Here is a 26,856-nt window from a genome sequence, read left to right as displayed (position 1 = left end):
GTTGTGTAAGTTCAGGTAGTGGTTTGGATGGGTTATTATGAACTGTGATCTATTTGGCCCCAGTGCTTCTGCCAGTATAATTTTACTTTTTTTCAAAAAGAAATCTGGCCTTCTTGAGATCTTCAGTGTGGGCTTGATTTTAGTCACAAAGGTAGTAATGAGTCAGAGTCCAAATTAATTGTCTTGATGATGAATAGCAGAGTCCTCAGGAGTTCACACGTGTGGTCATTAGGAGAGCATATGATCTGGAAATTCTGTTTGTCCTAAATATTCTTTCTCATGAAATCAGTGGGTGTAGTGTCTTGTAGGGAGAAGATGACCTAAGCTGAAATCAAGAGTCAGATGCTTAACCGACTGGGCCACCAAGGTGCCCCTCGAGTGATTGCTTTAATTTCTGGAGTGGGAACATCTAGTTTTATCTGTAAGACCACCAATTTATTCTGCATCTTATTCTACTTTTGTTTTTGGGCACTTTCAAAATTTATAGTATGGAATTAAAGATCTGTCTATGTGACTATTTCCATCCAGTTTTTACTTGTTTATAAAATTTTCTGTTTCTGGCTTAAGGCTACTCACAAAAAGTGAGGAGGGAGCTGGGTCACAACTGCTTCGGTGTGTACTCCTGAATGCCTAAAGGTACTAAAGAGCCTGTTTCTGAGGTGCCCAACAGATGGATCATTTCTTTGCTAGCTCAACTAGATTAGAGTCCAACCTAGTTTCATAGGAAAGATTTTGATAGTAGCTTCCCAAGGACCTTTTCCATTATTCCCAGTTTTTCTAAACTTCTCTGGTTTCCTGTGCAATTAGGAGTCTGAATCACTCTCAGGTCTTCCTATTTTGCTCTTGTATCCAGTATTTTTTTTTTTTTTTAATCTCAGGTTCTTTTTTTTTTTTTAAATTAAAAAAAGCTTTTTTAAAGATTTTATTTATTTATTTGACAGAGAGCTAGAGAGAGAGTGCACAAGCAGGGGGAGTGGCAGCGGGAGAAGCAGGCTGAGCAGGGGGCCCAGCGTGGGGCTTGATCCCAGGATCCTGAGATCATGACCTGAGCTGAAGGCAGACGCTTAACCGACTGAGCCACCCGGCGCCCCTTTTATCTCAGGTTCTTATTAGCGCTGTGAACCAATTCATGTAAATCTGGGGACACTAGATTATTTATACTTTCCTCAATTTCTCTGTAAATTTCTGTCCAATCTATATAAGCTTTGGAAAGCCTTTGGTAATGCTTCTTAGTTCAGAATGAGACCAAAGTTTTAATTTAGCCCTCAAGGCTGGCCCTATTTTGACAGTAGCTTAATTTTAAAAGGTAATGTTGCTTTGAGGGTTTCTGGCCAGTTAGAAGAAAGAGGGAACAGGTCAGCGGAAGAAAGAGCAGGGCAGGAGCAAATGGAGGAAAACAGGATGGAGGAAAAGAAATAGCAGGTTAAAGACCATCAGGTTTGACAGAGTTTTAAATTTTTCACATTTTTCATTTGGCTTTTCCTATGCCTTTCTTCCTCCCTATGAACTTTGTCTTTCCTGTGAATTTCATAAGGAAACAAATTTGGGGGACGCCTGGGTGATGCAGTTGGTTAAGCGTCTGCCTTCTGCTCAGGTCATGATCCCAGGGTCCTGGGATCGAGCCCCACATCAGGCTTCTTGCTCTGTGGGAAGCCTGCTTCTCCCTCTGCCTGCTGCTGCTCCTGCTTATACTCTCTCTCTGGCAAAAAAAAAAAAAAGAAACAAATTTGGAATCTGAGTTTCTTTTGGAAGCTTCCTCATTGTAATGAAAAAAATTACAGAACATTAGGTGTTTGAGATTTTTACCTCCACCCACCCCAGCAGGTGACTCTCAAATTAACCATTCATAATCAAAAGCTTGCAAAAGAGTCTATTATAATTTTTAATTATCCTAGGTGAGATTATGCCTTTTAGAAACATAACATAAATTTGATTTCTGGATTTAGTACCTTTAAGGAGAAGTTGGCTTCAGAGAGAGCATAGACTTGGCCTGAGATGAACCCATGAGAATCTTGTAATAACATATCAAATATATTGTTTGTTTACCTCATGTCTTGGGCCCTCAACCTTAATGGTTGGCCATCTCTAATTGTAGACCTGACAATATGCAGTGCCTTGGTGGTTTAAATTTGGAGGGGAGATCTCACCCAGACCCAGACTCCCATGGACAAAATAAGTCAAGACAGAAAATTCTCAAGTTTTGTCTGTCTGTTTTTACAGATTTTATTTATTTATTTATTTGAGAGAGAGTGAGTGAGAGCGAGGGAGCACTAGTGGAAGGAGGGGCAGAGAGAGAGGCAGACTCCCCGCTGAGAAGAAGCCCCATGTGGAGCTTGATCCCAGATCTCTGGGATCATGACCTGAGCCAAAGGCAGACGCTTAACTGACTGAGCCACCCAGGTGCCCCTCAAGGTTTTGATACAGGTTTCAAAGGAAATTTTATCCTGTTTAGATACCTGTGTGATGAAATCTTCTGAATACATTGGCTTCTAGAGCTAGCATGATGGTGAACTTCTAGGTCCTATACTTGTCTTCTTCCATGTAAACTTTGTCTATGGACTTAGAAAATGTTGAGGATAATGTTGAGGATATTTTATTTCTAATAAGGAAGTCTTCCTTCAATAATAAACATTTTCAAATCTAATCATTCCTCATTCCTAAGTTTCCTAAAAAGGAAATTGGAGCTCTCCCCAAAGTGAGATTTTTCTCACCCCTGTGGTTGGGGACATCCCTGGGTGGGGGCTCAGTGGGCATCAGAGGAGCTCTGCAGGTTTTGAATCTAGGGTCTTTAACAGAACTTAGTGGAACCTCCCAGATTGCTCAAAGTGATGGTTATCTTTAAATGTAGCAGGTATAGTAAAGTTGGTTTTGCTTCCTCAAAGAGGTCATCTTTTCAGGGAGCCTGTGTTTGACAGTCTGCATTTGAATTTGCAACTGCTGTTAATTTGTAAAATAGGGATAAGTTGCAAGTAGAAGAAAAATCCACTTATCTTTTCAATTTTGTCTCTTTGTATGCTTTAGGTGATTTTTAAGACCCAGTCATACTCTCACATAATGGCAGGTTCTCATTATGGGTGTTAACTTTAACTATGGTATACAGTTCTTGACACCTGTTGTCTGAATTAGTTAAGCCCCAGTTGAACGTGCAGGTTATAGTTTTCAGATAAGCATTTAAAAATTTTAGGAATGCCGTTTTGGTTCGCTCATAAATTTTCATTCGGTTTTATTTCTAGTTTAATTTTAAGCAGAATTTGTGGCACACGTCAGGAGTGGGGCAGAGGGAGGGGTCACCACTGATGAATTCACTGCATTTGGCTGTGATACCTGTCAGCATTCCAACTTTGAGGGAAGTTCATTAACCTTCTCCGAGTTCCTATTGCCCTTTACATTTCAGAGCAGAGTGTGGTAATGTATTTGAATGAGGTTGGTAAATTTCACAGTAGAGGCTTAAAATAGTCATTGTTTTTGTCACCCAATTAGCCGGATTTTAAAAACTGTACTCCTGCTTTAGCAGAAAGAACCAAATAGTAACAACAAAAACCAGCATGAAGGGAATCATTTAAAAAACCAAAATAACAAAAAAATCGACAAGCTGTGTCCTAGTAAGTACAAAGTATAGTATTAGACATCGGTATCATTTTCTCCTGCTAAACCAAGAATGACTCTCCTGATGGTGCCTAAAAGGCTTTATGTTTTTGAAAAAGGATTCAGTTATGTTTACTTATGCTGTTTTACAGTTATAAAAATGTGTACTAAAGTTTAGGAAGATTTGAAAGGATATTCAAACAGAGTCTTCTGCTTGACTTGGAGTAGTCTGGAAAACACAATCAGCTGGAACCCATTTCCTGAACCCAGGACTGTTGAAAGTTTTGCTTTACTTTACACAAGAATGCAGAATAGTTTGAGGATGCTTTTTGTGTACAGATAAGCTTTTACCCACAGTATATTGAAGCAGTGATTTCCCCCCCCACAAAACATTTGCTGATTTGTTCTAGAACCAGCTGAGGAAAGTAAACTCTTAAGTAGCTTCCCATGTGGATGAGTAGCAGGACTCTCATCCAGTGAGGATGGAATTCAGGGTGGGTACTAGGCTATATTGTAGCAAGTGAGAAAGGAGAGGTATGGTCTGAATCACTGTTGAAGTGAATTGGGTGTTTAGCATCAGGGATAACTATTTAAATATGCCTGTCCTTGTTAGAGTTTTTGCTTCCTTTCCCCGCCCTTCTTCCCTGCTCCCTGGCAACAAATAGTGCACAGATCCTCTGACCCGGTGGAGTGTCCTGGGGGTGCAGTGCCTGTTTTTTTTGTTTTTTTTTTTTTTTTTGCAGTATTGCAGTGCCAGTATTAATTCTGTGTTATAAGGGTTCAGAGGATGAATGATGACCATAAGATACCCCATCCAAAGACAGGCAGGCAAGGAACAGACTTGGGACTCTGTGGTGGCAGGCTGCCCATTTTATCACAGATTGCCAAGCATACTGTGTGCCTTGTGTTGTTCCGGTGTATTTCAGCCCTAACTAATTCCATCTTCTCGATGACCCTATGAGAAGATATTGTTACTATCTCCATCTTAGAGTTGAGGAAACCAAATTCCAGGGAGGCACCCTGGGAGGTAACTGGCTCACTGTCCGAGAGAGCCAGTGTGGAGCCCATGCGTTCTGGCTCCAGCACCTGTGTTCTTAGCCACGTTGGACTTTGATGCCTCCCAGGTTGGGGGCTGAAGAGTATTTAAACAAATAGGCTTGTAGAAAAGGCGCCCGATTTTTTTTTTTAGCTCCTTTTGACATTTTTATGATCTGTTTATTTCGTTATAGCAACATCGCCCATCCCTCCCATCATATTCTCTGTAAAACAGAATTTTTTTTACCGTTTTGCTCTTGGGTTAAATGATAGAGCTCCTTTAAGGTAAGTTGCGCTGAAAAGAGATGGTTAGTGGTTCTGGTGCTGTTTTTGCTCTTTCTCCATTTCTGGAACTGCTGGAACTATATGGTTTAATATTTACCTCATCAGTGTTCCCAAGTGCTCAGTAACTTCAGAACCAGAGTGTGGCTTCCTTCAAACTGGGATTATAGGCTGTGATTACAGAATGAACCACAGGGATTTGAATCAAAGCATATTGTTGGACCATTACTTTTTCCTGCTTCCTGATTTGAAGCCATAGGAATATGGTTGCTAATACTTGGTTTCATTTGATTTTGTACTTCTCAGTGTTTTCTCGTTGTATTAACTTTTGATATGAAAACAAATATTCTAAGTACTTCATTTGAAAATTGTATAAGGGCATCAGTAGCATCAGATTTGTTTTATTCCTACTGTTAAAATTTTTATATTTGATTTTTCTTTGATTTTTCAGGGGATCGTTGTCCCACCTGTTAGAAATTTTCTTTTAAAAAATTACAGAATATCATTGAACATTTCTTGAATAGAATCTGCCGTCTTAATCCCTGTAGTATTTTCATATATTGTATCATATGTCATATAGTTAATAGATGAGGGGTCTGTCTTAAGGATGTTCTAAGGGGGGCGGGGCGCCTGGGTGGCTAAGTTGGTTAAGCATCTGCCTTCAGCTCAAGTCATGATTCTGGAGTCCTGGGATTGAGCCCCGCTTGGGGCTCCCTGCTCAGAGGAGTCTGCTTCTCCCTCTCCCTCTGCTCTTCCCTCTGCTCGTGTGCGTGCACACTCGCTCGCTCACTCTCTCTCTCGCTCAATCTCTCAGATAAATAAATAAAATCTTAAAGTTCTAAGGGCTCCTGGCTAGCTTAGTCAGTAGAACATGTGACTCTTGATCTTGGGGTTATGAGTTCAAGCCCTACATTTGGTGTAGAGATTACTTAAAAATAAAATCTTAAAAAAAAAAACCAAAAAGTTAGTTCTAAAGCTAAGAATAGGTAGAATCAGTTCTGCTTTTTCTTCAAATATTGCCAAGTTGAATCTGTGAAGAAGTAATGATGTTTTGCTTAAAAGAGATTTTTTATATAAACAAAGAGTGAAGTATATTTGGTAAAATAGAGTTTAATAATTTTTAAAAATTTTTATTAAATTTGAATATCTGTTGTTTTTTCTTACATTTTAATATAATGTAAACTTGTGGCCCTTCAATTTAAAAAGTTATTATCATATAAAGTTTGATCTTTTAACTGAGCCACCTAGGTGCCCTTGATCTTTTAAACTAATGAAATACACATTTAAAATTACAGTTAAGGGGGTGCCTGGGTGGCTCAGTTGGTTGGGCGTCTGCCTTCGGCTCGGTCGTGATCCCAGGGTCCTGGGATAGAGCCCCACATTGGGCTCCCTGCTCAGCCGGGAGTCTGCTTCTCCCTCTCCCTCTGCCTCTCTCCCTACTTGTGCTCTCTTGTTCTCTCTGAAATAAATAAATAAAATCTTTTTTTATTTAAATAAAATTACAGTTAAGATAGTACCTTTTTTTTTTTTTTAAGAATAGGCTTTAAAAAAGTGGGTTCTGTGAAACCCACCCACGTTTCAAACATTTGAAGTTGCAGGCTGCAGTAAGAAAAGTGCTTGACTGAGGGTTAAAAGACAAGGAGGGTACATATTGGGCTTGGTTTTGCCCAGCAGCAGCGGTATTTCATTGAGTGTGCTTTGTGTTAAAGTGAAGCAAAACCCAAGCCTATCTGGTTCTTGAGCTCCTGCTCTGAACTACCATGTGGCACTTCCTTGCTATATATCACTTAGACTTGTGAATTTGAACAAGCCACTACATCTCCTTGGATATAAGTTTATTCACTTCAAACACTGATGCTGTGGAGGTGAGCAGTTCTGTTGGCACTCAAGTAGATCATTTAGGCAACAGACTTGTTTCTGTGGAAGCTGATGGATAGTTGTTTATTCATTCAACAAATAATGTGTTGGTGTTTTGATTTGCTAAGCTCTGGGGGTTTCGTAGAGAGCAGCAGACCTAGTCATTGCTGTCATGGAGATTAAGTGACAGGGGCTGTCATATTTGAAGGACAGAGTGTAATCTGGTCACACAGCAGTGTGTGACCTCCTACACACCAGTGTAGGAGGGCTGCGATGGCTTTCTGGAGAAAGTCAGATTTCATTGAGACTTGAAGCACACACCCCTGAGTTTAAAAATAGTAATTTTTCTCTCCTCTAGACCACTGCTTCCTGACTAAACTCCTCACATCCCTCTTGCCTTTCTCTAAACTCTTCATTTGTTTATTGGTTCATTCAGTCTTTCATTCAGCAACAGCTGTTTACCGAATGATGACTACATACCAGGCAGTTCTAGGAATTTAAAACCTACCACTGAACCAGTTAGAGATTTTTGCTTTCATAGAACTTATATTTTAATGTGGTAGGGAGATGCAGAGGGTAGACAATACTCAAAATAATAAGTAAATTATACACCCAAATTCTTCAAAATGCAGCCATAGTGAGGACTCTTCATTTTCATGCTCTTAGGCTGAAGTGCAGCCCTGTTCCACTCTCTGCTTGGCTCACTGTTCAGGCCCCAACCCCCTGACTCTGTTCCACCACACTTTCATTTGTCAGGTCTCTTTCATAGTAGCTGCATCTGAAAAGTTTCCTGGAATTCTGTTTTTGAATTTGAGATTCCCTATTGTCACATGCCCTCTTCACTTTTTCTGTGTAACATGCATCTCGGTAATGGTTTCTTAGCTGCTGTATAATCATTTAAGGGCCTGCCTTTTCCACCACACTGTAAATTACATGAAGGGGGGGGGATGGTGCCTTTCTTGTTCCCTCTGTCTTCAGGGCCTGGTATTGGCATATAGGCCGGGGAGCTGGAGAATGCCTGGTGGGCTTAGGGGTGGGAAGGAAAGTCAAGGTAGGGAGGAACTGGGGACGAGACTGGTGGTGCAGGCAGGATCAAGTACACCAAGTAAAGGAGTTGAAATTTGGTTCTCAGGCATTGTGGAGGCATGAAAAGTTTAAACAGGTTTTGGGAATACTAGTTTGTTTTGATAACATTTAATGTCCTAGAAATCATTAATTAGATAGTTTGAGTAACACCCTCAAGCGTGGTGGATTTAATTTTTAAACTGTGAAAGTAATATGAAGTATGAAATTTTGATGTTAATGGTAAAAAAGTTAAATATGTACGTAAGTGTCTGCAGCAATAAGTCAAAGTTCCCTCTTTCCTAACTCTTAATCCTACTTTGAAGCAGTAACTCAAGCTGAGGTTTTTGTATATGTGCATGCATAAGCTTTTATGAGCATTCCTAGGTGTTTTTCTGTCTTAATGTAGATAAGGTCACACTACTTTTTTAAAAAGTATTTATTTATGGGGCGCCTGGGTGGCTCAGTCGTTAAGCGTCTGCCTTCGGCTCAGGTCATGATCCCGGAGTCCTGGGATCGAGCCCCACATCGGGCTCCCTGCTCAGCGGAGAGTCTGCTTCTCCTTCTCCCTCTGTCTACCACTCTGCCTACTTGTGCTCTCTCTCTGTCAAAAAAAACAAAAAAAACAAAAAAACCAAAAAAAGAGTATTTATTTATTTATTTTGGAGAGAGGGTGGGTAAGTGGGGAGAGGGAGGTGGGCAGAGAGAGAGAAACTGAGGCAGACTCCCTGCTGAACGGGGAGCCCGACGTGGGGCTCAGTCTCACACCCATGAGATCACAACCAGAGCCAAAACCAAGAGTCAGACGCTCAACCAACTGAGCCACCCAGGCACCCCCACATATGACTCTTTTTTTTTTTTTTTAATTTTTTTATTGTCCCACATATGACTCTTAAACAAAAAGACAACCCAGTTTAAAAATGTACAAAGTGTTTGAATAGACATTTCTCTGAAATGGCCAATAAGCACATGAAAACCTGTTCATCACGATTAGTCATAGGAAAATTCAATCAAAGCCACAATGAGATACCACTTTAAACCACTGGGGTGGCTGCAGTAGAAGATTATCAAGTGCTGGCAAAGATTTGGAGAAATGAGAACCTTTATACACTGCTCATGAGAATGTAAAATGGTGCAGCCACTTTGGAAAACAGTTTGGCAGTTCTTCAAAAGGTTAAATATAATGTTACCATGTGACCCTGTGATCTCACTCCTGGTTATATATCCAAAATATATATGTCTGCTCAAAAATTTGTTCACAAATGTTCATAGGAGCATTTTTGATAGTAGCCAAAAAATTAAAAACAATCTAAATGTCCATCAGCTGATGAATGGATTAAAAAAATGTGGTATATCCATACAAAGGAATAATATTTAGCAATCAAAGGATAATACTGATACATATAAAAAAAGATAAGGTCATACTCTATATATCATACTATATATATTCTCCTACAATTCGCTTTCCCCCCCAGTGCGCACTATATTTGATGTATTCTTAGAGTGTAGGAGTTACCTTCCTAAACCCAGTCCTCATTCCCCGGCATAGAGCCAAGGCATTTGGAACTCTGTGCTGAGTCCTGAAAGGTCCTGCAGGAACAGGCCAGGCCTTCCACTGGACTTCATGCTGTCATTTTCTGCCACTTGCTTTTTGTCTTCAGTTTTCACCTCATGGACTCAGTTTCTAGAACATGGGAAATACCTTCTGAATTTGGGTTTTTGTTCATGTTGTTCCTTCTGTTTAGACTTCTTTCACCCTAATCTTCCCATGGCAGTGGTTGTTCTCTTCAGGCTTTAGTTTACATTTTACTTTAGAAGGACCCTTTCGGTTTTTATCTTTATTTAAAAAAAGTATCAAGTAATCTCTGCCTCCAACGTGGGGATCAAACTCACAACCCCGAGATCAAGAGTCACATGCTGTGCTGATGCAGCCACCCAGGCGCCCCAGAAGGACTCTTTCTTAGTAGTGTATTTACAACACGTTCTCTCTGTCTGCCTCAGTACCTTTTGTTTCCATGTCACATTTGTATCAATTCTCAGTTGATTTGTTTGCTCTCTTTGGGTTTCCCTTACTAACGAAGGCTGTAAGTTCCACGAGTGCAAGGACTATTTCATGTAGTAGTATATATGGATCAACCTCGTCTTTTTAAAGACTGTGGCACGTTCCATTTCATGTTTGTAGCCTTTTGGTACCAGTGCCTTATTGACGACCTTTAAAATTGTTTTTCTGATTTTCTTACCAAAACACCAGCAACCAATTAAAAACTCTCTCTCTCTTCCATGTGCATGAAGTTGCTGGATTGAACGATTTAGGTCTTCAAACTTTTGATAGATACTAACAATTCTTAAAAAGCTGGTACCCTTTCATACGACATCAGTAGTGAGAGTCACGTGTGCTTACCTGCAGGCCTTCACTCCGCCTGTTGGCAGACTTCGCAGATCCACTGTGGTGTCTCATTGCTTTCGCTTGTATGCGTATAATTATGACTGAAGTTGAACATACTTCATACATTCTTTTGGATTTCTTTTTATGGAAACTTCTCGTTTAATCTTTTGACCATTTTTCCTGATAATTGTTGATCTTTTTTCTTGTTGATTCAAGGCTTTTTATTAAAAAATGTTTTTCTGTCTGTAGTCTTATAGGAAAGTTATACTGTGTGATATATCATTGCCATTGAATTTGGAACTGTATGGGGCTTTTCATCTCTTTATATAGCCTGATAATAGCTAAATGTGCTAAAAGAACAGATTAGAGATGAGTGTATTTAATAGTTTCTTGTTGAAACTGGTAATAGTTTTTAAATGTCTAATATATAATATGTCCTGAATAAAATATCTTGGGATAAATGAGTGACGAATGTAAAATTAGTTTTTAGTGAAATTTGTTTTTCATAGTAGGAAATATTTTTTCTTAAGAGTTTCCAGATAAAAATATAGGTTGCCCAGTTAAACCTGAATCTTAGATAAACAATGATTTTTTTTTTAAAGTATGTCCCAAGTATTATATCATAGTAAGGAAACGTAACATATTGATTAGTTAAAAGACAAGATTGCTTTGTGGCAGTTTATAGAAGTGTGGGATTTGTGGCAGTCAAAAACATTTTGTAGAAGTTCTGCTTTGTGTAAATAGATCTCTGTATGTCCACACATAAATATGATTAATGAATTCTGTGAATTACCTTTTAACATTTGCGTCTTTGTCAGTTCTCTCAAGGTAACAGACTTTTGTGACAGCAGTTTATTTTCTCTCCCAGTATATTTTGCAAATACACTATTACACATTTGAAAGAAAAGACATGTTAAAAGTTTCCTTTTAGGCTCCTTATAATCCAGCCTCCATCAGCCAGTGCTCTTCCTGTATTTTGTTCGCGAGGCACTAATTGTCCGCATTTGGCAGGTTTAACACTTCCTGACAGAGAGGCTATTAAGGGGAGGTATTCTCCAATAACTGTCACTGGCTTGAACAAAGAACCTTCAAATTCAATGTGTGGAAACCACTAACATTCTTAAATGACCCTTTTCATGGATTTTTATCCCTTTAAGCTAAAATTTGGAGAATGTAGGGTCAGCGAAAACAGCAAGGTGTAATAAAGCAGTAAACCTTGATTTTGGGGAGAGTAGAGTGGGAGGTATAGATTTATCTCTGACTTGAAAACAATTGTTATTTGGAAAATCTCATTAGCAGATGTGACTGCTTGGAGTAAAAAAAAAAAAAAGACTTAAAACTGATGTCGCTTTCAGGACCGCTTTGAACTTAACAAGCACCTATTTGTGGAGCAGACTGGCTAATGAAAGGAAATTAAATTTTTCTGACAACTTCCCCTGCCAACCTCCTTATTCAGGGGATGTTATTAGGTACTGAAGACTTTTTAAGGAAGATTTTTTTTTTTTTTTATTAGACATAAATGAACCAGTTATAAACATCCCCCGCCCCTCCTTTTGGGGGAGGATTCTGACATGGTTACTCTACATTTTTAAATTACTAGCTTAAAAGCTTACAAAATACCAGGCTTCGCTTTAATATTTTAAAGCAATTTTCCCAAAAAGTCAGGCATTCTCACTAGCTAATGGTTTCAAAACATTGTCATTTCTTGTGATTAGTTTACATCTCTGAGTTGTAAAGAAAAGCCACATTTACTAGGGAGGCTTGGATTTAACACCTTTTCAGCTTTCTCCTTATTGTTCCATGGGGAAATGTATCCGGAGTGTCCTGTGCTCATGTGTTAGGTGAGAGTTAATGATCAATGAAATGGTTTGGATTCGAGGGAACGTTTTCTTCTGTCAGTTGCATTGGTTGATATTTAGCACTAATTAATCCTTATATCCATCAACTCTTACCTTGTACTTCTTTGAGAGGCATTTGCTTTCCTTGGCTTTTTCGAAGTTTACCCCCACAAGTTGGTTCATGGAATTTAAGGTTTTAAATTACGTAACAAAATGTACCTAGTAAAGATAAAATATGTACCTGAGAAAAGGATGAAAAGAAAAGGAAAAAGTAATGAAGACTACTAAAGGAATTTTTGGGGGGGACAATTGGCAATTTCTGTAGATACTGCTGAAAATTTACTTTTTGTTTCTAGAAAATCTTGAGCCTCTCCCAAACAATAGAGAATCAACTCCCCCTGCTGACAGAATCCAGGAAAACATGACGTGTAAATATCAGAGGGACAGAAACAAGCTGGCTGTAGACAAGCTTTAATGATTTGATTTATGATTCAGTATTGATTGTAAACATCTAAATTCTGCTGTTAAATTCCAGCAACTGCACCAAATCATTTGGCAATTCTGGTAGTGCTTCCTGCCAGCTAATTTCAAACTGCTTTGAGTTTCTTAATATAATAATGATGAGGTAGAATTTACATTCCACTTATGGTATTAATTTTACATTTCTCTGAATGAAAAGAGGTAGAAGGTTGTAAAATTGAACATTAAATGAATCAGAGGAGACAGTAGTGCAATATATGACTGCCCTAAAGACATTGTGCAATGGCTGATGGGATTAATGTTGGATCTCATTTCCTGCTTTTACAGGATGCAGATGAAGCTGTCAGAATTGCAAGGGAAATTGGTAAGTTCTTAAATTAACTTTGTTAGAGTTTCTAGGTCTTTCAGCAGAAAGGGTTGAGTAAACATGTAATAAGTAACCCCATAGAGCAAATAATATTTTAATACTTTTAGAATTTTGATTACTTGTCCCTTTGGAAGAATGTATCAGCTGAATTACCATGTTCTGTTAGAACCCGAACTTTAAAGAGTAATTTGATTTTAATTACAGCTCTTTTGTAAGTTGAAATCATGGGCTAGTTAAAAGAAGGAATTGTCTTAACTCTTGAGCTTGGATATAATGTAAGTTTTATGTACTTAGTTGAATACAACTTATTAAGGTTAAAGACATAGGTGATTAAAATGAAGATTTCCTATTTGACAAGGCCCTTCAAGTTTTTACCTTTTCTTAAGATGTTAAATATCACCTTTTAATAAGCTTGCTAGGAAAGAGAATGTGAGAAATCAGAACTGAATATTCTAAATTGGAGTAAAAGGTAAACCGAAGGACTGTTTTACTTGACTGTTTTCGGTACAGTTATACTGGGGCAGGGCTTACCAACTTTTTATTTTAAAAAATATTCCTATTGCTCATGACAACGATTTCTATTTTCAGTGTCTGCTAATTAAAAAAATGCATGAGGGCATATTGTTATCAGGGATTAGTAATGCTATTAAATTTGTATTAAGCAAATTAGTACTTGTATACATTTGACAGAACTTTGTAGGTATGTGAGAGAAATCAGACAGTGCTTGGCAGTCAGGAAATTTCAGCATCTTAGCATTCGTACTTGGGTAGGGCCAAACTTTTCAGCATCCCACATTAACATTTCTTTAGTCCTGTTTTCTCATTAAGATTGATGACTCAGAATTATTTTTTTCACTGGGAGAGCATTTGATTTGGCAAAATTTACATAGGGGTGTGTGTGTGTGGGTGGGTGGGTGTGTGTACACGTCTTATTTCTGAAAGTAACCAATTGAGTTAGTAAATACATTCTTTACAATAGGCTCAGGCTAGCTTAACAGTTCTTCAGTGATCTGGAAAGTTGTTTGGTTTGTTGGGTCCCTGTTTCTAGTTGGGTCTTGCTAAATTATTTTAGTTTGGCTCATGGTTAAGTGTGTTTTGTTGTTCATTTGTTTTACAAACATTGCTGCTACTGATGTAGATTTGGACTTAAGACCAGATCTTAGAAAATCTTATTTTATCTGACTACAACATCTCTTCGTTAATCATTTCTTCAGACATACCAACATTTTCAAAAAGCATTTCAGTACTTCACAGTACTGAAACTTGCTAGATTGTTGAATAAGTTGGACTACATGGAACTGATTTGTGGTTTATTCTTTGAGAAAATCAAAAGCATCTCTCTGAGGTTTGAAATCACTGGCAGTCCTCACAGCCTAAGAGGCATGGAGCATACCTGCTGGCTTTTGAGGAGACTTTTTTCTTTTCTTTTCTTTTCTTTTTTTTTAAAAATATTTTATTTATTTATTTGAGAGAGAGAGAATGAGAGAGAGCACATGAGAGCGGGGAGGGTCAGAGGGAGAAGCAGACTCCCCGCCGAGCAGGGAGCCGGATGCGGGACTCGATCCCGGGACTCCAGGATCATGACCTGAGCCGAAGGCAGTCGCTTAACCAACTGAGCCACCCAGGCGCCCCGAGGAGACTTTTTTCTAAAGTAATTTCATTGTATACTCTTAGATTTAAAAAGTTGTCTTTCTGGTTCTAGTTTAGATAGTATTGTTATTAACTCCGTAATACTATTAGCACAATAGTATCTACTTTAAAAGGACAGAATGTTTGGGGGAATTTAGAGAAATGAAAGGGATTAGAAGAGTATCATGAATTACATTGGCATGCCATATTTCGAATTATGACTCTTCAACTCTTGAGCATTTCCTTTGTATAAATGGCAGGCTGCAGATTGCTTGCTTTCATGTCTTGTCTTTTACCTTTTTTTTTTTTTTTAAATCTGTGACCTTTAAAATAATCAGTTAATCATAATGGGACTCTGAACGGTTCTCATCACTTGGCTTTCCTCCCTTAATATTTTAATGCTGTGCTTACTCCCCTTTGAGCTTACTCCTGAGGTTACCTAATTCGATCTCAGGCTTTTTTCCTTTATATTGAGGGATAACCTTTATGACTCCTTCCTCTTTCCTATCTTCTAATTCTTCTCCAATTATGCCTTCTCATTTGTGAAATAAATGATCGTAATCATGGCTGTTAAGTGTCAGAGGGTTAGTGTTTTGCTTATGCTGAAAGGGAAGCCATAAAACTTGAGGTGAAATAAAACATAATAAAGAACCAGGGTCATCAGCTTTATAAAGCATTTGGAATTTCCCCGAAACCCCTTCTGAATCACCACGGAAACTTCCCATAAAACTTTTTCCCTCAAGTGCTGCTTCTAAAATAAATGAAATTACATATTATTAGTCTCTTGATATTGTTTCATTTGGTGATTCATCAGTTTTGTTTTCTACTAATTTTATTGAGATCTTTCACATTTTAACTACATTATGATTCTGATGGGCCTTTGTGAATTCATCTAAGAGTTAACTTAAACATTGATTCCGCAGGAAAATATGCTCCTAGTTCTAAACAACTGAATTATAATCAAACCCTTGAACCTGTCCATTTATAGGTAGCAGATGTCATATATACCTATTTACATATATACCTATTTACAGATTTCTCTGCTTTATTTCTTTCTGTGTTACATGGAGAAAATAAATTGATCATCTTTTCTGTGGTTCCCTCCTCTCTTGTGTCTTCTCTTCTGGAAACAGGAATCTATGAGGCCGAAAGAGGAAGCTAACTGCCTTGAGCATTGATGAATTAGGTGTCTTTTACATAATAGTAGCTCTTGTTTAAGGAGCGTTTTTTCCATGTAGCAGGCACTTTGTGACTGTTATTTCTAATGCTAATTCTTGGGTTAATTATTTCATTTACATTTAAGAAACTAAGGATTAGAAATGATAAGTAATTTGCTCAAGGTCACAGACCTACTGAGTGGTGGGCCTGCTTTAAATTTAGGTTCATTTAGTGCCAAAGACTATGGATTTTTCATTATACTTTTGCAAAACTAATGGGATTAGAGGATGAGAGCTAAAATTTGAGTCACCACTTTGTGTAAGATACTGTAATGCACTTAAGCATGTTATATGTGGATTTGAAGAAACAGCCTCATCATTGATAGGGTGAGAGACCGTTAAAGCTTAATATGTTACTTTTGTGTGCTTGTTTTTTGGTCTTCCTTGTCTCTCTCATTCTCACTCCTGATTTTTTCCTTTGACCTCTCTAAGTTTAGAGATACAGGGCTATTGATCCCCAGTTTATCTTTAACCTCAGTGATAGACAACAGTAATCAGCTTGATTTGCATTAAAGTTTGATCTTTTTACTTGATCAAAGGTCTTCAGTACAATCAAACCGAATTGATTCCTAAAAAAGAAATTGTAAACTAAAACCTGTCCTTTAACCACCTCTGGATTATTCAGATTCTTTTCTTTTGCCCATCTTTCTCAGAATCACAAATCTTGCCTGATTTAAATAAAAATTTTTTTGATCCTCAGATTCACCATACTCTAAGCCTACTTCACCTGCAGTTTCTACATCTCAGCAAATGTCACTCCTTTTACTCAGTGGCTAAAGCTAAAACCCAAGATCTATCCTGGTGTTGTTGCCCTGTCATCCTATTGTCAATATATCAATAGATACTGTCAGTCCTTCATTCAAAATAACCTCCCATATTCATTACTCACTATCTTTACTACCCGTACTCTCTCCCAGACTACCATTGTCCTTGCAGGGACTGTGACAGCAGTTTCTCTACTTTTCTTGAACACTTCAGAGTCATTCTTCACGTAGCTGTCAGTGATAGTTTAAAACTCCAAGCAATAAGGACACACCCCATCTCATCCCATCCCATATCTGCTTTAAGCCCTCTAATGGCTTTTCCTTGCATTTAGATAAAATCAAAATTCCTTCCCCTGACTACAACCCCAAATGATTTGGCACCTGCCTTGCCCTCCAGTCTCATTTTAGACTCCTCCCTTCATTGCCTGCTGTGCTTTAGGTACACTGGCTTTCTTGACTATACCAAACTTCAGAGTCTTAGAGTAAGGTTTTTTTTTGTTTTTGTTTTTTTTGTTTTTTTTGAGGGGGGATTGAGGGGGCTCTTGAATACCCTAGCTGATATTTTCACAAAGATGGCTCCTTGTAGCCTTTCATATATTGGCTTACATGTCATTTCTTCAAAAGAAGACACTCTCATACTGCCACTCAGTCATTCCTCTTATAACCATATTCTGCATCTCTGTGTAGATGTTTTTCTTGTTTGTTAACTTTTTCCTCTGTTATTTTGAAAAATTTCAATCATACAACATTTTGAAAGAATTGTACAGTGTGTACCTATATTCCCATCATCAGGATTCCACTATTAATTTTTTGGAGATTTGCTTTATCATTTATCCATTTGTTAATCCGTCTTGATTTTGGTGCATTTCAGAGTGCAGTTGCAGATATGTATCCCACTAAATACTTTAACATAGAATTATATGCATACATATATGTGTTGGACATGACTGTCACCCCAGAGAGTTCCCTCATGCTCCTTCCAAGTCAGTCCTCACTATTTTCCCCAGGTCCAGAGTCAGCTAGTTCTAAATTTTTATAGTAAAGATTTGGTTTTTTAAAAATTGAGATAAAATTTCAGTACTATAAAAGTCAGTCTTTCAAAGTGTGCAATTCAGTGGTTTTTAGTATATTCAGAATGTTATGCACCCATCACCACTGTCTAATTCCAGTACATTTTTATTACCCCCAAAGGAATCTCTATACTCATTAGTATTCACCCCCTTCTGCCCTCCAGCCTTGGCAACCACTAATCTACTTTCTGCCTCTATGAATTTACCTATTCTGAATGTTTCATAAAAATGGCACTTTTTGTGTCTGGCTTCTTTCACTTAGAGTTGTTTTCAAACTTCATCCGTGTTTTACCGTGTATCAGGGCTTCCTTCCTTTTTATGACTGAGTCGTATTCTATTGCATGTGTATACGACTTTGTTTTTATCCACTCACCTGTGGATGAACAATTGGGTCAGTTCCTCCTTTGACTATTGTACATAGTACTGCTTTGAACATACATCTACATGTATTTGGGTGCCTGTCTTTAATTCTCTGGGGTTTATACGTAGCTGTGGAATTGCTGGGTTGTGTGGTAATTCCATGTTTAACCTTTGGAGGAGCTGCTAAATTGTTTTCCAGTGGCTGTAACATTCTACATTCCCACCAGCCATATTCCAGTTTCTTCACATCTTTGCCAGCATTTGTTCAGGTTTTTTTTTAATATGGCCATCCCAGTGTGTGTGAAATGATATCTCACTATGCCAGATATTGGCAGAATGGATAAAAAACACAATCCAACTATATGCTTTTGACAAGAAACTCACTTAGATCCAGAGATAGAAATTGAAAGTGAAAGGATGGAAAAAGATACCCCATGCAAATAGTAACCAAAAAAGAACTGGGGTGGATATACTAGTATCAGACAAAATAGACTGCGAGTCTAAAACTGTTACAAGAGACAAAGACATTATGTACTGATTGTTATAAACATACGTGCACCAAACAGCAAAGATCCCCAAATATTTGAAGTAAACATTGACAGAATTGAAAGGATAAATAGATAGTTCTAAAATAATAGTTGGAGACTGCAATACCACACTTTTTGTAATGGATAGAACATCTACAGAGACAATCAGTAAGGAAATAGAGATCTTGAACAACACTATAAACCAGTTAGACCTTGTATATCGAACACGCTGCCCAATAATAGAAAAATACACATTTTTCTCAAATATCTATTTATTAAAAGGAAGAGTGACTGAATGATTGAGTTATAAAGAATTTTTAAGGGAAAGGAAAAAATATCAAACCGAAACAGGTATCTCATAAAGTGTGTTCCTTGTCTTGCAATGTTCCCAGGACTTAGTTCAAAATGGAGATATCTCCCTGCCCCCTTCATAGAATTATCTTGATGGATTAAAATAACATGAGATATCCTGCATTAAACAGATTCTATTTATCTTTGCAAATGATTGTTTTATGTTCATTTGGTTACTGTTTTGTAGATAGTTGACCATGTGGGTTAATTTCCTTTGTATTTCTAGTACTTAAGACAACGCTTATCACATAGTGTATATTCAGCAAGTGGTTATTCAGTGAATGAATCCAAACAGAAATGTGTATATCAGTATACAAATGAATTAGATAATCACACATTTAAAAATTTTTTTCACAATATTTATAGACCATAATTTGACAGTAATTTTCTCATTCCTTTTCCCTTAATCTTCAGTTTTGTAACGGACATACCTGGGAAGAACAGGAATATTAAATAAACTATGATAAACTCCCAGCAAATAGATAATTAAAAAATAAGATTATTCAAATAAATTTAGTATGTGCTTGTTAATGACTGCTACTCAGCAATTCTTGTAGGTTGTTCTTGGATTCATTAGGCTGGGCTGATGGAAGCTTTTACAAATCTAAGATTCAGATGTGTGAGATTATGTGACAACCTTATTGCCTTCTCACTTATCTCTGATGGTGACATCTTACATTCTTTGCAAGATAGGCTCTCCTATGTCTTTTCTTTCTCCCTCCCTCCTTCCCTCCCTACAACCCAATGTGGGGCTTAAACTTCCAATCCTGAAATCAAGAGTCTTATGTTCTACCAACTGAGCCAGCCAGGTGCCCCCTTCCATTTGTTTCTTTTTGATACTAGCCTTCAGACTGCCTTGGCCTCTGTCTCTGATGAGTGTATAGGGGCTATGGTTATCCTTTCTTCTCTGCCTTGGCTGTTTTCCTTTGCCTATTCTTCCCATCTTCCTTTTGACATGGCATTACATTAAAAAAGTTGCTCGTATTTTTTTATAACTAAGAACAAATTGTTCATACTTAAGAGGGATAAAAATACTTGGCTAAGCCACCAAGTCTTTTATTTCCTCTATTTCATGCTGCTTAGGAAATTTTTCACACGTCGTATACGACTGTGTGGTTGAAGATACATTGAAGAAACCTTTGAAAAAATATTATAATTTAGACTTTCTTCACAATAGCACATCATGTTAATTTATTTTCCAGTTTGGTCCTCGGTAGAAGATATGTTTCATGTGCTAAGGAGATTTAATAAGAAATGCCTGAGGAAAGGTTATGTTGAAGAGAATAGTGTTAAAAGTATTCTTTATGAAATCCATTAAAAAGTGAGGCTTTTTACTTCGCTGTTTTCCCGTCGTCGTTGAAGTAATGTGATCATTTGAGGTCAAGATGATAATCCCTGGGAGATGAGAGCGTGAGTTCTGTATCCCCTCTCTTCTTTTTTCCCTACTGTCACTTAGGGTACTTATCTATATATATATCTTTTATTACTCCAGCATACATGTTTTGGCTTTCAGCATGATTTTACGAGTTCTCTCTCTCTATTTTTACCATATTCGCTCCCACTTTTTGTTTTTCTCAGTCCTTAATTACCTTTCCTTTTATTATTGTTCTTTCTTGCATTCCTCTTCTTTTTTCTATTCTATTGCAAAAGGCTCTGCATAATGTTCTGACAATAATGTGAAAACATGGAGCCTTAGGTTTTTGTTGGGAAACTTCCTGTCTGTGAACCCCTTTTGCTCTAATCTATCAATACATGGAAATGTGCTTGATTTCTGTTCCCTGGAGCAGAGTTAGGGATCTAATTTTGTATTTGCCTAAGTAGAGAGAAATAGGTAGACAAGATCAGTTTTTCTGAAAAGAGTCATTGCTTCTCCTTGCCAAATCAAAACAAGTAATGTTATGTTTTGGTTTGCTTTAGCTTATAACACGTCTTGATTTTATTTTTATGTGTACACTATTGGTTCATTCTTACTTAAACTAGATATATTTATGTGGTTACTTATGTGTGGATGGCCAACTTAGGAAAGGCAAAAATATCCTGTGCCCTCTCACACTTTTTATTTTCCAGTGGAAAAAAATACAGTGTTAATAAGGATCATCACAGGTATCTTTTTTGGAGATTATATATATTATATATGTGAGTAGTAGCAGAGGTATGAATAAGTCACTGTTGGACTGCAATATGTAACATGTTTACATTCTAGTTACTGGATGATTATAAATCCCAGGTAGTAGTAACGCGTATGTTTATCACCTTAGTCTGAAATGTGCGAACCCAAAGGGTTACAGCAAAACTAAGTTGATAATGTTAAAACTAACTATAACTAGTTTGTAATTAAAAGACAACAATAAGGGCACCTGGGTTGGTTAAGCAACTGCCTTCGGCTCAGTCCCCAGGATGGAGTCCCGCATGGGGCTCCCTGCTCAGTGGGGAGTCTGCTTCTCCCTCTGATCCTCCCCCCTTTCATGCTCTCTCTCTCATAAATAAATAAAAAAATCTTTAAAAAAAAAGACAACAATAAGATCAGTAGAAAATTATGACCAAATATATACAACATGGGTAATGGTATTTATTTCCCCAAATAGCTTGAATTTAAACTACCTCTTTGTTTGTGTACACAGTAGGAATTTTTCCACGTAGCCGAGTGTTGTATGGTAGCCACATTTCCCAGTATATTCTAAATTGTATTTCCCTGGAAAACTGTGGTAATATGCTAATTTTTATTTGAGTCTGTGCAGTTGTCATTAGTTCATAAGAGCTCTAGTATTCCACATTTGTATTGCTCTTTCCTTGTGATCTTAAGCGACAAGGACTTTTTCTTCATTCTGTGTGTTCACTTCCTGTCGGTCACGTTGTGGGGTAGGAAGGAGTTCTGTTCTGTTGCCAGCCTCATGCAGAGAATAAGGCTGAGGGAAGTTCTACCATCTGCAGTGTCATGGATCACAGAGGCAGGAAGTAGAAAGGGCTAAATTGTGATATCAGCAGTGAGGCTTTTCCCATGATTCAGTGTTCACTGTTATGTTTCATTATATGGTTTCACTGTTTGTGCATGATAGCTATCTCCCAAATCTTGAATTCATCAACTTCTTTCCATTTCTCTGCTGTTCTCTCTGTTTAAGCTAATCACTGTAATAGCCTTTCAAATGTATTCCTCTGTCACAGGTGGGATTCCTTTGGAAACAGATTCTGGAAGTTTATTGGGGGGAAATACTCTTGGGACCAGCCTGTGTGAGGGAGTGAAAGAAACTGGATTGAAGGAGAAGTTGAATTGAGTTGAGATGCAGACTCAACAGAGGCCTTAGCTGATCCTACAGAGGGCTCTGGTCTTTCATAGTTGTTTTAAATTGGGGCCATGGGATTGAGCCTTTGTACACCCGTATCAGCTTACCACTGCTTGTGGACTGCCCCTAAGAAGGGGCAAGACCTTAGGCAGAAAGCTGAGGACCAGTCCGCTGTTGGTTGCCAACAAGACTTCCAGCAGCTGGGGGAATGGCCTAAAGTGGTGATTTGAATAGAAATCCCTGTTTCACAATTACGATATGTATTTTTCATGATTGTTCATTTCTGAGTTCATTTGTTCTTTCTCTCTCTCTCCTTCCTCCCTCCCTCCCTCCCTCTCTCTCTCTCCTTCCTTCCTCCCTCCCTCCCCCTTTTCCTCCCTTCCTCCTTCCCTTCCTTCCTTTTCTGATTTTATTTTTAAATAATCTCTATACCGATATGGGGCTTGAACCCACAACCCCGGGATCAAGAGTCTCATGCTCTACCATCTAAGCCAGCCAGGTGCCCCAGGTTTCTCTTAGGATTTTTGACTTGTTTCTTAGGAATGTATTTTAAAATAATTGAAAATTTTCTACTTTTTATTTTATTAATTTCTAAATTGCTTTCTAATCAGTGAATATGATCTTTTTTATTTAGAATCTTTCTGATTTGATGAGAAGTATTTTATGGCCAAGGAGTAAGTCACTTTACATCTTACATGTGTACCTGAAAAGAATGTATATTCTCAAATTATTGTATGCTGTGTTTTATAGATAACCAATAGGTCAAAACTACCTGTTAGGATGTTTAAATCTTCTAGTGACTTTTGACTATTTGATCAATTTTTGAAAGAGTGGATTTCCTAATTCTTCCTTGCTTGTTAGGTCTTGCCTCTGTATGTTCTTAAGATAAGTTAATAGGTAATATAACAGTGTAACATGTGTCTTCTTGGCTAATTTTACTTTTAATCAAAGTGGAGTGAATTTTGGCTTTTACACCTAGTTTTATGTGATGATATGTCTAAACCAGCTTAATTTGGTCTTTTCCTTGTATGTTCCTACAACTTTCAATCAACCAGTGAACCATTGTTTTAGGGTGGACCGGCGTTTTGTCTTGTTTCTATTCAGAGTGGCAGTGTCTTTTAACCAGAGTGTAGTCCATGTACATTTATTATATTTACTACTGTATTTCGATTTATTTATATTATGTGCTTTTTATTTTTGTTCTTCTTCTGGATTGTATTTTCTCTCCTTTCTTAACTTCTTTTTGATGATGATGAGGACTTAAAAATTTTCTGTTTTATTCCGTTTTCCCCTCCACCCCTTTCCACTGTGATGGAAATTTTACACTCTTGTTTCTATTCTTTTAGTGTTTACTCTAGAAATTTCAACTTTGGAGATATTCCTTCAGGTGTCCTTCATTCTCCTGTATCAAACTTTATAAAACATTCACTTATCTTAAATTTCAGTCTAAAGTTTATTCTCCTACCAAAGAAATATTTTAATGCTGTTTACCCTTTATATGCTTTTTTATATTTTATTTCCTTATTTATTTACTTCACTAATGAGACATTACAGGGTATCATCATCCATTGTTTATTTAGCTTTACCCCAATGCTTATTTTCTTTGCTCATTGTTCCTTTCATCTCTGATTCTTTCTGTTTTTCCTGGAATTTACTCTTTAGAAGTTAATATGGCTAGTTAACTCAGTTTTTGTTCACATGAACTATTTTTCATTCTTTCTTGAAAAATAGTTCTGCTGAATATGCAAATCTAGATTGATAGTAGTCCTCTATCAGCAAAGTGCTGGAATGTTTGTACTGTGTTATGTAGCTATGGAAGAGATAGCTCTAATTTTTGTTACTTTGTAGGCAATCTGTTCTTTTTGTCTGCTTCATAAGATAATTTTCATTGATACACACTTTATGAAGAATAAAATCTAGCTATTTTAAATGTATAGTTCAGTGAATTTTAGTAAATGTAACCACAATTAAGATATAGAACATTTCTATCCTGTTTTTTAAATGTCCCTTCCCCCAGTTTACATTTTACTAGCAGCGTTTGGGAGTTCCAGTTATTCCAGCAAAACACATAACATTGCTTGTCTTTTTAGTTTCAGTTATTCTAATAGTTGTGTAGTTTTATTTCATTGTGATTTAAAATTGTATTTCCTTAATACCAAGCACTGTTAAGCATACTTTCACATGCTTAATGCTACCACATTCATACATCTTCTTTTGTGAACTGTCTTTTCAAATTTTCGCCCCCTCCTTAAATGATTAATAGATTTAATTATTCTTTTTAGCACAGTTTTAGATTTACCGAATAACTGAATAGTTTAAATAAATGGAGTTCCATATACATCCCCAACCACAGCCCTCTGCAGCTTTCCCAATGCTAACACTTCCTGTTAGTGTGGCACATTTGTTACAATTAATAAACCAACATTGATACATTAGTAACTATAGTCCACAGTTTACATTAAGTTTCCCTGTTTGTATTGTATAGTTCTGTGTGTTTTGACAAATGCATAATGACATGTATCTACCATTATAGTTTCATACAAAATAGTTTGCCCTGTGCTTCAGCTTTTCAACCCTCCCTTCGCTACCCCCACAAGCCTTGGCATATGCTGCTTACTCTGTGCTTTTGCCTTTTCCAGAGTGTCATATAGTTGGAATCAAACAGTATGTAGCCTTTTCACATGGTATTTTTTCACTGAGCTATATGCATTTAAAAGTTCCTGGAGTCCAGCCCCGCATCCACATTGGGCTCCCTGCTTGGCGCGGGGCCTGCTTCTCCCTCTCCCTCTGCTCTTCCCCCTACTGTCCTCTCTCGCTCTCTCTGTCAAATAAATAAATAAAATCTTTTAAAAAATAAAAAAACAGGAAGATTTAAAAAAAAAGTTCCTTCATGTCTTTTTGTGGCTTGATAGCTCATTTTAAAAAGAATTGTTGAATAATATTCCTTTGGATGGTTATACAACAGATTGTTTATCCATTCACCTTTTGAAAGATACCTTGGTTGTTTCTAGTTCTTGGCAATCATTAACAGAGTTGCTATAAAAATTTTTGCACGTAGGTTTTGTGTGGACATAAATTTTCAACTCAGTTCGGTAAATACCTAGGAGTATGGCTATTGGGGCCTAGGGTAAGATTATTTTGCATTCCCACTGGTGGTGAATAAGCATTCCTGGCGCTCTCCTATTGCTTTGCATCCTTGATAGCTTTTGGTATTGTGAATGTTTTGGAATATTAGCCATTCTAATAAGTGTATAGTAGTATTTTGTTTTAATTTGCATTTCCCTGAAGACAAAGATGCTGAGCACCTTTTCATATGCTTATTTGCCATCTTGTATCATCTTTATAGAGGTGTCTCTTCAAATCTTTTACTGATTTTTTAATTGGGTTTTCTTATTGTTGAGTTTTAAGAGCTCTATTTTAGATAGAGTCCTTTATCAGATATGTATTTTGCAGAAGTTTTCTCCTAGTCTGTGACTTGTGCCTATATTCTCTTGAGTGTTTTTTGTTTTTGGTTTGATAGAGAAATGTTTAATTTTAATAAAGCTCAATTATCAGTGTTTTTCTTTTATGGATCGTGCTTTTGGTATTGTATCTAAAAACGAATTGTCAAACCCATGGTCATCTAAATTTTCTTCTGTTCATCTTCTAGAACTCTTACTGCTCTTATATTCAGGTCTAAGATCCACTGAGTTAACTTTTAAGGATTGTGTGTAGATTCACTTTTTTGTGTATGAATGTCCAGTTCTAGCACCATTTGTTGAAGAGACCATCCTTTCTCTGTTGAATTGCTTTTGCTCCTTTGTCAGAGATCAGTTGACTATATTTGTTTTTTTTTTTTTTTTTAAAGATTTTATTTATTTGAGAGAGAGAGAATGAGAGAGAGCATGAGAGGGAGGAGGGTCAGAGGGAGAAGCAGACTCCCTGCTGAGCAGGGAGCCTGATGTGGGACTCGATCCCGGGACTCCAGGACCATGACCTGAGCCGAAGGCAGTTGCTTAACCAACTGAGCCACCCAGGCGCCCTCAGTTGACTATATTTGTGTGTGTCTTTATTTTTAGTCCCTCTACTTTATTCCATTGATTAATTTGTCTGTTCTTTTACCAGTACCACGCTGACTGTAGCTTTATAATAAGTCTTGAAGTTGGGCAATACCAATCCTTTGAAATTGTTACTCTCCTCTAACATTAGCTATTCTGGGTCTTTTGCTTTTTCTATATAAATGTCAAAATCAGTTTGTTGATATCCACAAAATAACTTGCTGGGATTTTGATTGGGATTGCATTGCATCTATAGATCAGGCTGAGGAGAATTGGTATCCTACACATGGATATTTCTCCATTTATTTAGATCTTCCTTAATTTCATTTGAATTTCGTAGTTTTCTTCATATAGGTAGCATATATATTTTGTTAGATTTATGCCTGGGTTTTTTTAGGGGGGGGACTGTTAATGTAAATGGTGTTGGTTTTTAATTTTAGAGTCAAAGTTTTCATTGCTGGTATATAGGAATGCAATCCCCTTAATGTACATTGACCTTGTATCCTACAACCTTGTTATAATCCACTTACTAGTTCTGGATTTTTTTGGTGGTGGTGGTTGTTGATTCTTTGAGGTTTTCATTATAGAAATCATATTACGTGCTAATGAAGAGTTTTATTTTCTTCCCTATGTGTTTACCTTTTTCTTGTCTTATTGCATAAAATAGAACTTGTGTAGGACGTTGAATTGGAGTGGTAAGAGGGGACATCCTTACCTTGTTCCTGATC

General features: G+C 37.3%; 1 protein-coding gene across 3 annotated transcripts in view; it reads left to right on the top strand.

The window, feature by feature from the left end:
- The window catches only part of PCCA (propionyl-CoA carboxylase subunit alpha), a 417,324-nt gene that overhangs the window by 128,647 nt on the left and 261,821 nt on the right, over positions 1 to 26,856 (top strand). For all 3 annotated transcript variants that reach the window (XM_032402683.1, XM_032402681.1, XM_032402682.1), the window contains one exon: positions 12,853 to 12,889. In XM_032402683.1, the coding sequence (XP_032258574.1) occupies positions 12,853 to 12,889 (37 nt within the window). The remainder of the gene's footprint in view (positions 1 to 12,852; positions 12,890 to 26,856) is intronic.

Source organism: Phoca vitulina, unplaced genomic scaffold (genome assembly GCF_004348235.1).
Source record: "Phoca vitulina isolate PV1807 unplaced genomic scaffold, GSC_HSeal_1.0 scaffold5, whole genome shotgun sequence".
Lineage (NCBI taxonomy): Eukaryota > Metazoa > Chordata > Mammalia > Carnivora > Phocidae > Phoca > Phoca vitulina.
The sequence above is the reverse complement of the archived record's forward strand: the minus strand, read 5'-3'. Positions and strand labels throughout refer to the sequence as shown.